Below are 15,758 nucleotides of genomic sequence, written 5' to 3'. Positions count from 1 at the left end.
CAGAGGAGCCTGGTGGGCTATAGTCCACAGGGTTGCACAGAGCTGGACATGACTGAGCGACTTAGTACCGCAGCACTCCACTAACCAGTGTTGTGCAGCCATCACTACTATTCATTTCCAGAATTTTTGTTCATCCCAAATAGAAACTCTGCTTAAGATCTTTACTTCTAATTTTTAGAGAAAGTGGGCTTCTCTGGTGGTTCAGTGGTAAAGAATCCGCCTGTCAGACAGATGTAGGTTCTATCCCTGGGTCAGAAAGATTTCTTGGAGAAGGAAATGGCAACCCACTCCAGTATTCTTGCCTGGTAACTCCCATGGGCAGAGGAGCCTGGCAGGCTATAGTCTGTGAGGTCACAAAGAGTCAGATAAGATTTAGGGACTAAACAACAACAGTATTAGAGAAATTACAATACCAACATTAGAGAAATACTGCTTATTTTCTTCCTTTTTCTCTTCCTTTTTCGGGTCTAGTCTCAAGAATATGAGTTCTTCCAGCAACCCATATTTAGTGCGATCTACTTGTATTTAACTGAATTCTGAGCTTGTCTTTTTAATTAGAATGGTTCCTTTTGATTTGAACTTTTGGAGCAATGAAATAGATCCGTGTGAAGTTTGAAGGAGATCAAACTAAATGTAAACATGCATAACGTTTCGTAAGGAAGGGAAGAAAGATTGGGAATTAAAGACTGTGGTACACAATCAAGTCTGACAGTCTCAGACACAACTGGTTTTCTTCCCCTCCTGCTAAATGCCTGGAACAAGAAGCCCGTCCAGCATAAAAGATATTTGGGCCTGTGATCTGAAAGAGTTCAGTCCCTCAAACACTGGTCACAAGTTGGACTCAACAGGAAGGATTTTTTAGTACGTCCTCCATCTGTATTAATCTTTGTGCTGAAACAAAAATACAGCTGTTTAAGAGTTTTAAAACTTATTTCTGAAAGAGTATTAAATACCCTATTCAGATTACTTTCTTCCCCCTCAAATGTGGTTTCCTTGGCTACTTCTCTTCCTCATTTGTAACAATCACACACTCCTGTTACACAATAAAGAAATGGAGAAATGACCAAAGACTCTCAGACAATTATTTTAGAGTTTTAGACAGCAAATAAAAATTTAAGAAAATAAGTATAAGTCATTTGAATTTTTACTTTACCTGTTAAGTAAGAAAATTTGTATTACTTTGTCTAGTAGTATATGAGTATATATTTCTTTGGATATGACAACAGCATAATTTTCATCTGTGTTTATTTTTAAAGAATGACAGTCCTAATGAAATATATTTTTTACAGCTAAAAGATGGTGGAAAAGCATCCCAGGCAAACGTAAGAATAGGTGACGTGGTTCTCAGCATTGATGGAATAAGTGCCCATGGCATGACTCATCTGGAAGCCCAGAACAAGATTAAGGGTTGTACAGACTCTTTGAATATGACTCTGCAAAGGTAAATTTTTTTCATTTGGTTCTGATAGAGAAAACAACACTGACGAATGTGTTTTTGTGTGTCTGATTCACGTTGTTAAGTAAGAAGCAGTTTCTACTGCCGTTGTTTCAGGGAAATAAATAAGAAATAGAATGACTTTTAAATTGGGTATTGAGCAGTATGAGAACTGGTGAAAGCTTTGGTTATAAGCCATGTATTTGCATACTCATAACTATTGTGTGTATAGTTTCAGAGAGTTTAAGAATTTCTGCAATTTCTCAGTAGAATGCAGCCTAAGGATTCTTGTTATAGGGTAAAACTCTTGACCTTAATATTCTAGACAGTGTATTAAAAGGTATTTTTTAAAAAACTTGGCTCTTCTTTTACCATGTTGTTTGCCTTTTTTACCCCTGGATGGAAAAATATAATTTTAATATATTTATTTGAGGTCCAGATTTTCTGAACTTAGTTTGGTTTCAATTTTAAAATAGCTAAACATCTTGTTGATTGTATTATATCAGGTCTTTTCAGCATCCCAACATTTGAACTGTACTGAGATCACCTGAATTGATTCTTAGAAATACTGCTAGGAAACTTGTACAGCCACTATGGAGAACAGTGTGGAGATTTCTTAAAAAACTGGAAATAGAACTGCCATACGACCCAGCAATCCCACTGCTGGGCATACACACCGAGGAAACCAGAATTGAAAGAGATACGTGTACCCCAATGTTCATCACAGCACTGTTTACAATAGCCAGGACATGGAGGCAACCTAGATGTCCATTGGCAGATGAATGGATAAGAAAGCTGTGGTACATATACAAAATGGAATATTACTCAGCCATTAAAAAGAATGCATTTGAATCAGTTCTAATGAGGTGGATGAAACTGGAGCCTATTATACAGAGTGAAGTAAGTCAGAAAGAAAAACACCAATACAGTATATTAATGCATACATATGGAATTTAGAAAGATGGTAATGATGACCCTATATGTAAGATAGCAGAAGAGACACGGATGTAAAGAATAGATTTTTGGACTCTGTGGGAGAAGGCGAGAGTGGGATGATTTGCGAGAATAGTGTTGAAACATGTATATTATCATATGTGAAATAGATCACCAGTCCAGGTTCAATGCATGAGACAGGGTGCCCAGGGCTGGTGCATTGGGATGACCCTGAGGGATGGGGTGGGGAGGGAGGTTCAGGATGGGGAACTCATGTACACCCATGGCTGATTCATGTGAAGGTATGGTAAAAACCACCACAATATTGTAAAGTAATTAGCCTCCAATTAAAGTAAATAAATAAAAAAGAAAAAAAATACTGCTAGGAACCAGACTATCTGGAAGTAAGGAGCAAGAATTATATATTAACCAGTTTTCTATGATTATTATGAAATACAAGGTTAGGACCACTTCAGTGTCTTGGGTTGAGGGGAAAGTAGGGGAAAGAGAGAATAGGAGGGTTCTTGAATGAGGGCTGTGAAGCTGTACATTTATAAGGAAGGTTTACCAGGTGGTCATGAAGGGTTTTAAGCAAGTCTTGCTTTTGATAATTATATTAATGGAAAGGTTCTCTGTTCTATAAAATTTGGAAAATGCCGTTTCTCATGTCGTTGTCATCGTTTAGTCAGTAAGTCGTGTGCAACTCTCTTGTGACCCCATGGACTGTGCCCACCAGGCTACCCTGTCCATGGAATTTCCCAGGCAGAGATACTGGAGTGGGTTACCATTTCCTTCTCCAAAACATCTCATAGTCTTCCATAAATTGTTGTTTTTATTATGAGTCTTTATGAGGGGAATAATGTATGCTGTATCTTCCTATTATTTTTAACTATGAAACCTTTTTATTCTTGGAGTCTCTCCTGGGAGGATTTAAAGGATATATAGAAGATAAATTATATGTAATTTTCTGGATGAGTATCAATTTTGTCTTAAAAGTGAATAGGAGAAATCTAGAAAAACTTAGAGATTACTCTGCTGTATCATGACTTTCTGACCAGTTCCCATTTGGGGGCGTGTGTGTGTATCTGTCTGTATGTTTGTATGTCTTTGTGTGTTTCTATGTGTGAAATTCCTTTCAGTGGGACTGTTGAATCAAAGTTAATGTGTATTTAAATTTTGAAAGCTAGTAGCTGTACATTTCAGTGGATACAAAAGTAATCAATGAGAAAAAATAACCTTGCTAAAAAGTTCTATTTTGATAGTCTTTGTTCTATATATTGAGACATGTAACACAAAAATTGTTACTAATTAAGAGAAAATAGGCATTTTTACTAAGTATGAATTTTGAAAGGGAACTAAGAAGTTAAGAAACTTAATGTGTAATGAGATATCAACACAACAAAGCAAGGATGTTGTTAGGTTGTTTCTCCTATTCACCAGTGAAAGTTTATGTGTGGTATAAACTTTTTTTTCTGGGCTGTATATGGTTTCTTTCGTAGTAGCCTACTTGTTTTCATATTGTACTTACTGTTTTATGACCTAGTACAGTATCTTATTTTCTGTTGAAAAGACTTCTAGGTTCCACGAGAGTAGATGAAAACCAGATGTTACCCTGTTTGGATGGGTTTCTAGTTTGAGTAATCTGCTATTAATTTTAATATAGATTCTTTTAAGGTACTTAAATGCAGAATCTCACAAGCCAACTTGTTGCAAATACTTGGAGATACTACTTAATCTTATCTTCTTATATCTGAATATGGATATTCAGAGACCCACAATATGAGAGAGAATTTTAGAGTCCTGTTTTTCATTGTTATTGTTCTCAACTTTTTAAACACGTCTTGTGTTAGGTTATGTCAGCCTGAAAGAGATTTGCATCTAAGAGAAGTCATGGTATAACCCTCACAATGCTACTGAAGAAATACTTTTTGCTTTTTTATGAAAAAAATAAAACTTTGAAGAGTTATCTCTAATCTTTCCCTATACTAAGGCCATTTTATTCCTAAGTTCTCTTTCTTATATCAAAGCAAAAATTTTTTTCCCACTCATTTATGAATTTGAACAACAACATCCTTACTCGGCTTCCAGTCACCTTACCCTCTTTATTCCACCTCTCACCCACTACTCTGCTCAGGATTCTCCTTCCAAATTGAGTAACCTACAACAGGGCTTTCTCTGATTTCTTCATGACTGTCTAGTACTCTCCTTTACAGACTTGTCTTTAGTCTAGTTTCCCTGGAAGCAGAACCTGAGATGGGATTCATATACAAGTGATTTATCAAGAGAGTTGTTTCATATGTTACTTACAAGGGAGTGGATGAAGCAGGACTGGGAAGAAGAAACTGAGATGAGCAAGGATATGGTTTCAGGGATGTCTGTCTTCAACTTGCCCCAGGAGAAAGCTTGGAAACAACATTGTATCATGGAGTGAGTCTTGTCTTGAGGGAACTGGGTTTTTGTCCCCTCTCCCCTGCATTTGTTAGTCATTGGCCACCATTGTCCTGGAAGTGTGTGTGTGTGCGTGTGTATGCAGGGGAGGGCTAGGAGCTTCTGTGGCTTCCACAGAAAGTTGCTGTGTGAACCATTAGCAATATAGGGAGCACCTTGGAGCTGAATGTACCAAACCAGTAGACTGGTTCCAGAGGACCCATGCTGGGTGCCAGCATCGTGTGCTGTGAGGTTGCATCTAGACTGAAGACCTCTGCTCAGAGGATTAGGCTCTCTGTGACCCAGGCCCAATCTAGTTGTCCTCCTCAGATCATCAGTACTCATCAGAAGATACTATCTTTCCATTTAAGACAGGTTTCTTACTGTCCCTCACATGCCTTTTTGTCCTCTTACAAACTTGGCTTCATATGGAATGCCTTCCCATATCTTCACTGCCAGTGAGTGCCTCCACATCCTCAGACACCATACTGAAGCTCATCATCCCCCCAATAGTCTTTTCTAACTTTAAATTTGTTCATTCCCCCCACCCCAAACTCCTGTGACAAGTCTATACTGTTTGACTTAGCATTTAATTATATACTAGATATAACCAGGACTGTCAAGACAGATTCCATGAATCATATACAAGTAACCCTAATTGGTTAATAGTCATACTTTATAATGCCTATGTAATTAACTGACTGCTTCCATACATTAGTTCTATTTCACCAACTAGACTCTTTGAAAGCAAAGACCACATTTATTTGCACTGTCAGTGTTTGACAACATCTTGTAGAGGTGGCAGGAATACACAGAAGAACTGTACAAAAAAGATCTTCAAGACCAAAATAATCACGATGGTGTGATCACTCACCTAGAGCCAGACATCCTGGAATGTGAAGTCAAGTGGGACTTAGAAAGCATCACTATGAACAAAGCTAGTGGAGGTGATGGAATTCCAGTTGAGCTATTTCAAATCCTGAAAGGTGATGCTGTGAAAGTGCTGCACTCAATATGCCAGCAAATTTGGAAAACTCAGCAGTGACCACAGGACTGCAAAAGGTCAGTTTTCATTCCAATCCCAAAGAAAGGCAATGCCAAAGAATGCTCAAACTACTGCACAATTGCACTCATCTCACACGCTAGTAAAATAATGCTCAAAATTCTCCAAGCCAGACTTCAGCAATACGTGATCCGTGAACTTCCAGATGTTCAAGCTGTTTCAGAAAAGGCAGAGGAACCAGAGATCAAATTGCCAACATCCGCTGGATCATCAAAAAAGCAAGAGAGTTCCAGAAAAACATCTATTTCTGCTTTAGTGACTATGCCAAAGCCTTTGACTGTGTGGATCACAATCAACTGTGGAAAATTCTGAAAGAGATGGGAATACCAGACCACCTGACCTGCCTCTTGAGAAACCTATATGCAGGTCAAGAAGCAACGGTTAGAACTGGATGTGGAACAACCAACTGGTTCCAAATAGTAAAAGGAGTATGTCAAGGCTGTATATTGTCCCCCTGCTTATTTAACTTATATGCAAAGTACATCATGAGAAATGCTGGACTGGAAGAAGCACAAGCTGGAATCAAGATTGCTGGGAGAAATATCAATAACCTCAGATATGCCGATGACACCACCCTTATGGCAGAAAGTGAAGAGGAACTAAAAAGCCTCTTGATGAAAGTGAAAGAGGAGAGTGAAAAAGTTGGCTTAAAGCTCAACATTCAGAAAACGAAGATCATGGCATCTGGTCCCATCACTTCATGGGAGATAGATGGGGAAACAGTGGAAACAGTGTCTGACTTTTGAGCTCCAAAATCACTGCAGATGGTGACTGCAGCCATGAAATTAAAAGACACTTACTCCTTGGAAGAAAAGTTATGACCAACCTAGATAGCATATTGAAAAGCAGAGACGTTACTTTGCCAACAAAGGTCCATCTAGTCAAGGCTATGGTTTTTCCAGTAGTCATGTATGGATGTGAGAGTTGGACTGTGAAGAAAGCTGAGCACTGAAGAATTGATGCTTCTGAACTGTGGTGTTGGAGAAGACTCTTGAGAGTCCCTTGGACTGCAAGGAGATCCAACCAGTCCATTCTGAAGGAGATCAGCCCTGGGATTTCTTTGGAAGGAATGATGCTAACGCTGAAACTCCAGTACTTTGGCCACCTCGTGCGAAGAGTTGACTCATTGGAAAAGACTCTGATGCTGGGAGGGATTGGGGGCAGGAGGAGAAGGGGACGACAGAGGATGAGATGGCTGGATGGCATCACGGATTCAATGGGCATGAGTCTGAGTGAACTCTGGGAGTTGGTGATGGACAGGGAGGCCTGGCGTGCTGCGATTCATGGGGTCACAAAGAGTCGGACACGACTGAGCAACTGATCTGAACTGAACTGTATAGTTTGGTGTTTTCAGTGTCATTTGATTGGTACCAGCATTATCACTCAAACTTGGCATTATTTATTTATTCCACAAGTATATTATGAGCCATTACTATATGCCAGGCACTGTTATAGATGCTAAGAACACTGAGCAGTGAGCAAAGCAAGCAAAATCCCTGTTTTCATAGTGCTGATCTTCTGGTGAGCAGAGACAGACAATAAACAAGTAAAAGTGTGTCATATGTTACATGATGATATACTATGTCATGGAGAAAATCAAAGCATGTAGTGGGCATAGGGAACACAGGAGCGGAAAATTGCAATATAAAATAGAGGTGGTCAGGAGAGCCTCAGTGAGAAAATTATTGGCTACCTTGATCATGAGTGCCCCAGGCAGAGAGAAAGTTGGTCCAATGGCCCTGTCAGGAGGCCAGAGGGCTTGGAGAGAGTGAATGAAGGCAGAAGGGTCAGAAGTGAGGTCAGAGAAGTAGTAGGAAGTTCATGGAGATGAGACAGGTCTTGTAGGACCCGTGGGTCACTCTAATGTTTGTAATCAAGTTTAAGTTTTCCAGATGTCTCAAACAAACCCTGTGCGTACCAGGACCCAGACCCCACAGAGACTGAGACAGAACTGTGTTTGAGTGTCTCCTACAGAGGTACGGGTCAGCCGTGGACTGCTGCAGGGGCAGGGGCTCTGGGTGCAGCACTCCTGGGTATGGCATAAGCCCTCTTGGAGGAGGTGGCCATTAACCCCACCACAGAACTTACATAGGACTGGGGAAACAGACTCTTGGAGGGTACAAACAGAATCTCGTGCATTGCAGGACCCAGGAGAAAGGAGCAGTGACCTCACAAGAGACTGACCCAGACTTGCCTGTGAGTGTCTAGGAGTCTCCGGCAGAGGTGTGGGTCAGCCGTGGGCTGCTGCAGGGTTGGGGGCACTGAGTGCAGCAGTGTGTGCATGGGACCTTTTGAGGGAGACTGCCATTATCTTCATTGCCTCCACCATAGTTTGGCCTTGGGTCAAATAACAGTGAGGGAATACAGTCCCCCCCATCAACAGAAAGTTGGATTAAAGATTTACTGAGCATGGCCCTGCCCATCAGAACAAGAGCCAGTTTCCCCCTCAGTCAGTCTCTCCCATCAGGAAGCTTTCATAAGCCTCTTACCCTTCTCCATCTGAGAGCAGACAGACTGAAAACCACAATCACAGGAAACTAACCAATCTGATCACATGGACCACAGCCTTGTCTAACTCAATGAAACTATGAGCCATGCTGTGTAGGGCCACCTGAGACAGATGGGTCATGGGGAAGAGTTCCCTTGCTGTCCAAGGGACTCTCAAGAGTCTTCTCCAACACCACAGTTCAAAAGCCTTAATTCTTTGGCCCGGTGATAAAGCTCATATACTAGTTCCATTGATATCCTAAAATACTAAGATGACTCACTATATTCTAGTATCTAATGAATATAAAGGTGTGAAAGATTTCATTTCGATTTGTCTTTTACCTTTGCATAGGATTAGAAAATATTTTTCCCCCCTGAAACTGGCACTGATTCTAAGAGCACTAGAAACTAGACAATGAAAAATTATATTTCAGATTATTTCTCCTCTTGTGAGAATCAGGCAAATTGTATTGTGCTGTTTTTAACCATCAAGTGCTTTTTGCCTATGTGTTTGATTCATATCAAAGTGAATCATTTAAAAAATTATGTTATTTTAGCTAATAAAAGAAAAAAAATATTTTCTGAAGCTTCAATGTCAAATAACTCTATGAGCTATATTAGAGTTGGAGCCTATGAATAAAATTTTTAACTTTCATATTATTTCAGTAATTCTCTGCATAACATAGATAAACTTGCTACTGACTTACTGTGTGATTTGGGATAAATTGCTAAATTTCTGGGCCTTAATTTTCTTGACCATAAAATAAGGTCATGAATATTTCTATGTTCCCTAAATTCTGTTTCTTGTTCTGGTTTTTCAGCTGTAAATGGGTAAGTTCCCTAGAGCTTGCTATTAGATCAAACTAACTTAAGTTTGCTTGTTTTGGCTGAGAGAATCGGGAAACTGGACTTTTTTCTTTGGAGTTATCTTAAACTCTGCCAGGTTAGCAAAGTCACTTGTACTACCCTGCCGACTTTAAGGTGAAAGGTAGGTCAGACAGACATTCAAACAGCACTTAATCATAAAAAAATACTTATATACATTTCCCCCTATTTTATATTTTAAAATTAATCCTCCCAGAATCACAGAAAATATATATAACTTTTCTAATCTTCCTTGTTTTTTTGTTTTTACATTATTAGTAATGGCATGTCTGTGGGTTTGTTTACTTATTTACTTTGGTTCCTTAGACTTCATTTAGTATATAGCTTGTTATGATTGGAAGTGAAAGATCTAGAAGGGTTGAGTATTGAAAAATATTGATGTATTCTCTTACTTCCTCCGCCTTTTTCCTCATCCTTCAAACAACAAAAAAATTGTCAGACGTCCAGTAACTACTACTAATGAATGACACATTGGGATAATTTAATAGGCACATTGAATTACAAGAAAAGAGAAGTAGCTTTGGTACCACACTGAAGCTGTTAGCCATCTTTTGTTTCATTTTAATGGATTGCTTAACATCCTATTACTGTTAAATTTAATGAGTTCAGCTCTGTTCTTTCCCTCTGAGCATAGAGACAAGATTTTTAAAAGTTTTTTTTTTTAATCCAAGTTTTCAGTTCTCTCGGATTATTTCGATTCGTGTGAATTAAAAGGCATTTAGTTTGACTATCTTTTCTTTTAGTTGGAGCTGCACATCATCCCACCCACCTCAGGTTCCCTTTTTGCCTTTGGTGCTGCACGTGCGTTCTGTTTCTTTCTTTCTTTTCAGCTGTGCTGGGTCTTTGTTGCTGCAGGGACTTCTCTCTAGTTGCAAAGAACAGGGGCTACTCTGCATTGCAGTACCTGGGTTTCCCATCGCTGTGGCTTCTGTTGTTGTGGAGCTCAGTACCCGGGTTTCCCATCGCTGTGGCTTTTCTGGTTGTGGAGCTCAGTACCCGGGTTTCCCATCGCTGTGGCTTCTCTGGTTGTGGAGCTCAGTACCCGGGTTTCCCATCGCTGTGGCTTCTCTGGTTGTGGAGCTCAGTACCAGATTTCCCATCGCTGTGGCTTCTCTGCTTGTGACTCCTGGCCTCTACAGAGCACAGGCTCTGTGGTTGTGCTGAATGGGCTTAGTTGCTCGTCGGTATGTGGGATTTTCCTGGACCAGGGATGGAACCCCTGTCCTCTACACTGGCAGGTGAATTCTTTACCACTGAGCCACCAGGGAAGCCCTTCATATGCTTTTTGAATGTGTTTTCTGCAATTTAGATTTTACTGTTTTTATGGTCATTTATATTGGTTTTAATTTCTTTTTTAAATTTTGTTTGGAGTATAACATTTGCAGGACTGTGATTAAACTTTCCTCCACCTCATCGTTAAAAATAGAAGTGCTGCTTAGGAAAGGGGGTGAGGGCAAGCAAACCACTGGCATCTCTTTTGCGCAGATCTTTTCACATATATTGTTAAATCCTCCCATCCGTCCACTGAAGAGTGAGTTAATATACCCATTTTCCAGATGGTTTATTTCATGGTATCAAGAGTTTATGTGACTCGCCTAACAAACTTAGGTCATGACAAAGACTGTGCCCACTCTAGTTTTTTTATACTAGGACTTAGTGACTATGGTCATCTAATAAAATGTGATAAGATAGGATTCAGTTGGGGGTAACTCTTTGACTCTTTCAGTTGAAAACAACTCTTTGACTCTTTCAATTGAAAGTGTCCCTTTTCACTCTCACCTTTTTCTGTTCTGTTGTAAATAGTATGCATAAATTATTTCCTATATGCTTCTTAGATCCTGTGTGGTAGAACAAAACTAAAAGACATAAAGGAGGCTAAATAGGTTGGTGCGTCACTAGATTGGAACATTCATTTGTACTGATTTGTATATGTAAGTTGGCCTGTCCTAAATCAGAATATCATTTTTCTTTTTCTCTCTCAAGTTTATCAGCCTGTTGACTATATTTGCTAAATTATTTATGTATTAATACCTCTTCAACAGGCTTCTATATGTATCCCATGAATAACTCAGGTTTCAGGAATTTTTTTTAAAGATATGTTTTGAAGACTTTTTGCTTAGTCTGATACTGACAGGAGGAGATACCATAACTGTCAATTAACAAATCCATCAGCAGACATGAAAGAGAAATAGCTCTCTTCTCTTCATTTCAGTAGGGATAAAGACTGTTGCAAATGAAGTCTCAAGTTAGTGCATCTCTTTTGATAGTAGCAATTTGACAGTAGCAGATTTGGTAAATATGAATTCATCAGGGTGTATTTTGCATTTTGAAATTCTTACCTGAACTTTGCCTCTTGAAAGCAGGAAGTTATTTTTAAGCGTAAAAGTCTTATTTACTTTTCTGAAGGAAAAAAATTACTTCAGTAATAATTGTAAGAAATAATACATTAAAAGACCTGTTTAAAGCTTCATGGTAAGTTTTTAATTTATAGAATATTTCATATGTGCAGAGTTTCAAAACAAGGCCATGAAGTAGAGATATAAAGAAGGGGACTGGTAATAAAACTGGCTTTGGTTTGGTATAAACCTTGATCCCACCACTTCCTAGCTATGTGACCTTAGGCTTATTACTGAGTTCAGTTAACCATTTGTAAATAGGCATAGCATTGTAATAACTGCCTTCTACAGTTCTTATAATGGAAAAGGAAATGGCAACCCACTCCAGTGTCCTTGCCTGGAGAATCCCAGGGACGGGGGAGCCTGGTGGGCTGCCGTCTATGGGGTCGCACACGACTGAAGTGACTTAGCAGCAGCAGCAGAGCTCTTATAAAGATTAGATGGAAAACACATGTAAAGAACCTAGAACATGACAGAGATAAGTTTTGTCTCCTTTCTTCCTGTTTCTCACTTCAGTGTGAGTAACTATTAATACAGTATCCATTGTAAGGTTACTTCCAGGAGGTCATATTTATTTTGTTTCTTAGCAACAAAATGGGTGTGACCAGAGGGAAATAGGGAGAAAATGAGAGGGCAGTCCGGTAAGTAGTTATCTTCGAAAGTCAGAAAAATGATGATGCCAAGTGTTAGAAGAAAGGATTCTTTAGTTAAGTGAGTGGTTCTTGATCATACAGCTGTAATTAAAGCTTTTTAAAAGCATGTGGGTATATAAACATTATGCTGAGTGCCAGCTAACTACTGCTTTGGCTAAAAAATTGTCTCAACCAATAATTTATGGCAGCAAAGAGAAATCAGTATACACCTCGACTTGTTTATTTGGCTAATTCCTCTTGTTATCCTTATAGGGACAATGCAGATGTAATTCCTTCTTATTGTGAGTTAACCCAGAAAGACAAGCAAAATAATTTTTTTTTCTGTCACTCAACCAAATTCATGTGTATTCCCTTTAATTTCCTGAGTAACATACAAATCGAGTTAAATTGCAAACTTTTGGACTGTGTTTTTATGATACTTGAAATAATTTTCTAAGTTTTCATCAACACTATCATTACTTAAGTTTGGTTGGAAAATTTCATAATGTTCCAAATTTTTGAAAATTGTACTTTTCTGTATTTACTATGATCAGAAGCCATAAAGGGTAGATATAAAGAGAATGATTTATGATTTCTGCCTTTAAAGAACTTGTATCTATTTTTTAAGACATTCATGGAGATAAGAGACAGAGGTGCCACATAGATTCAAAGAAGGCAAGACCCAATTGAAATGAAAAGGCTTCCTGGAGGTGCTGAATCCTGGGCAAGACCTTGATGAGAAGGCCGTCTCGTGGAGGCCAGTCCCAGACATCTGTTGGGAGGAGCACGTGGGCCACTTTGCAGTGGAGATAGGAATAAAAGTTAGATTCGAATAGTGCTTTGCAGATTTTTAGACATTGAGATATTAACAGTTTTGTTTAGAAAAGTGACAGTTTCAGAATAATGTTTAGTGAGACTGCTTCGAAAAAGGTGGAGAGAGAAACAGGGAGACTGATCAGGCAATGTAGGGCTTGGAATGGAAAACAGAGGAGCAATGTAAGAAATGAGAACTTGTGAACAGTGATTCTGAAAGCGGCAATAACAGTGTGGATGTGAAGAAAGAGGGAAGAACCAAAGACTGCTCAGGTGTCCAGCCTGCTTTGCCCAGGCTCCATTCTCCTTTCACCTTCTCCCTTTTCCTCTCCTCTCTGGAGTCTGCTTCTGCTGCTATCAGGTCTCTGAAACTATGTTCTCACAGGTTCCTCAGACTCAAAACTGAGCTCTATACTTCCTTCTCAGCAATTAGCACCTCCTGCCATTTAAATTGATAAAGGGCCTGCCATTCACCCCATTACCCAGCTCAGAAAGACTCATTCCTTGTCTGAACCTCCCGCATGCGTCTCTACTATCTGTTCAGCGCAGTTTATATAGGTCTCAAAACAGATGGGGCTTCCCTGATAACTCAGTTGGTAAAGAATCTGCCTGCAGTGCAGGAGACCCTGGTTCGATTCCTGGGTCGGGAAGATCTGCTGGAGAAGGAATGGGCTACCTACCCACTCCAGTATTCTTGGGCTTCCCTTGTGGCTCAGCTGGTAAAGAATCTGCCTGCAATGTGGGAGACCTGGGTTCGATCCCTGGATCGGGAAGATCCCCTGGAGAAGGGAATGGCAACCCTCTCCAGTATTCGTGCCTGGAGAATCCTGTGGCCAGAGGAGCCCGGTGGGCTACATACAGTTCATGGGGTCACAAAGAGTCGGACAGGACTGAGTGACTACCAGCCAACCAGAACAGACTAGGGATAGAATAAATTAGCATAGCCACAGGGGGTGGTGGAGAAGAGAGGCTCAGCTCCTAGTCACAACGCCAGTGTCTCAAACAGAAAGGCTGAAGATCCATCTGTTTGGCATACACTGAGTCGGACATGACTGAGCGACTGAACTGAATGGAACATTGCTGTGCTGATCACTGTGAATAGAAAGGAAGTCTTCACACCTGCCCTCAAGGAGTTCATAGAGGGGAGCACTGATTTCTAACCTTAAATAAAAACTTATTTTTTCATTGTCAAATATTTCTTGGGTAATCCTTCCCTTACTACCTTAAGGTAATAATTGTAAACTGCACATTTTTAAATATCGTATTGCGGTTTTAAATGAACAGGAAGGTTTTTTAATTTTATGTTCAAGAATCTACATTTCTTTAAAAATCCGAATATATACATGATTTAAATAGATTAAGCAGACTTTAAACAGTGTTTAGTACCCAGACAAATTCATGAATCATTTGGGAAAATTTAGAATTGCATGCCCTTTACCTCCAGCTGCTTCGCGTGTGATTCACAGATTGTGAACCACTGGTCAAGAAACATTTAAGCCATCTGGAAGTAGAGAAAGAGGAGCAGAGACGTCCACAGGGAAGGCAAGACTCAGGAAAGACAGCATGAGGCTGGGGAGGGAAACAAAGCCAGACACAGACAGCAGGACTGTTGAAGGAGTGGAGTAACAGGAGGCGATTCTCCTGGTCACATCGACTTCTGGGAGATTAAAAAAAGATCATGGTTCCACAGCATTGGATTCTACATTTACCTTCATTTTCATTTTAAGAAAAAAGCTAATTTCAGAGTTTAAAAGGAGGGAGCATATAATACTTCCTTGTGTAAAAAGAAAATAGCTAAGAAAGATGTAACATGCACCCTGAGTGGCAAGAATATCACACCCAGCTTTTGAAGGGAAGAAATAATGTTCTCTTTTTACACCCTCTAGTGCCTATCACCATGACTTGGACATAGAAGATAGTAAATAGTTACTGCCGCGAATTGTAGAGATTGCTGCTTTTAAAATTATAATAGTTTTTTGTTACTTTTGCCTGGTAAATTTAGAAATAACTCTTAAAGTTTTAGTAGTGAGACAGAGTAACTAATTGCTCATTCTTGTGTTTTGATGGCAATAGTCTCTTTGGAATTCCAAATAAACATTGCCTTCCACAACATTGAGAGCTTTTGAAAGGACTGAAATTCAAGTCATTCCCAACTGTCTCCAGTGGCTGTTGTTGCTATTTAAGGGCTCAAAGGCTGAAATAGCTTAGGCTTTATATGAGTTGGAAAGTAAATGGGAGTGATGGACTGTGCAGAACACAAGCATAGAGTATTTATACTGTTCAGCTTTGCAGCTTACTTTTTCTTTCATGTATTTCAAAGGCTGTATTGTCCTAGTAAACTAGCTTTATAAATAGATTTCTGAATGTTGCTAGACCCAATAATTTGTTTTATCAGCTATGCTCCCTAGTAGCAGTCTTTTTCTGAAATTTAAAGCATATAAAATAAACTTTCATTCATCTATTTTTTTGTATGTATGCATTTTACTTTATTGTGTAATATAGTAAGAATTCCTTTCTGTACTACAATAAAAATCCATAGACGATAATCTTGAATTCAGTGACCTCTCTTACAATTGAGTCTGCCTTTATCTTGCCTCCTTTGGCTGAAGTTTATAGCACTCTTTTCCTGTGCAATTCATCCTGTTACAATGAGTATGAGGGGCTTTCCAGGTTCTTTTGTTTTACTG

General features: G+C 39.4%; 1 protein-coding gene across 12 annotated transcripts in view; it reads left to right on the top strand.

Moving 5' to 3' along the window:
• Window positions 1-15,758, top strand: part of PDLIM5 (PDZ and LIM domain 5) — a 239,224-nt gene that overhangs the window by 68,960 nt on the left and 154,506 nt on the right. For all 12 annotated transcript variants that reach the window (XM_069593676.1, XM_069593675.1, XM_069593673.1 and 9 more), the window contains exon 3: window positions 1,290-1,441. In XM_069593676.1, the coding sequence (XP_069449777.1) occupies window positions 1,290-1,441 (152 nt within the window). The remainder of the gene's footprint in view (window positions 1-1,289; window positions 1,442-15,758) is intronic.

The sequence above is a fragment of the Ovis canadensis genome, chromosome 6, assembly GCF_042477335.2.
Source record: "Ovis canadensis isolate MfBH-ARS-UI-01 breed Bighorn chromosome 6, ARS-UI_OviCan_v2, whole genome shotgun sequence".
In the NCBI taxonomy this organism is placed as follows: domain Eukaryota; kingdom Metazoa; phylum Chordata; class Mammalia; order Artiodactyla; family Bovidae; genus Ovis; species Ovis canadensis.
Note: the sequence above shows the minus strand (reverse complement) of the source record. Positions and strands in the feature narration are given on the sequence as shown.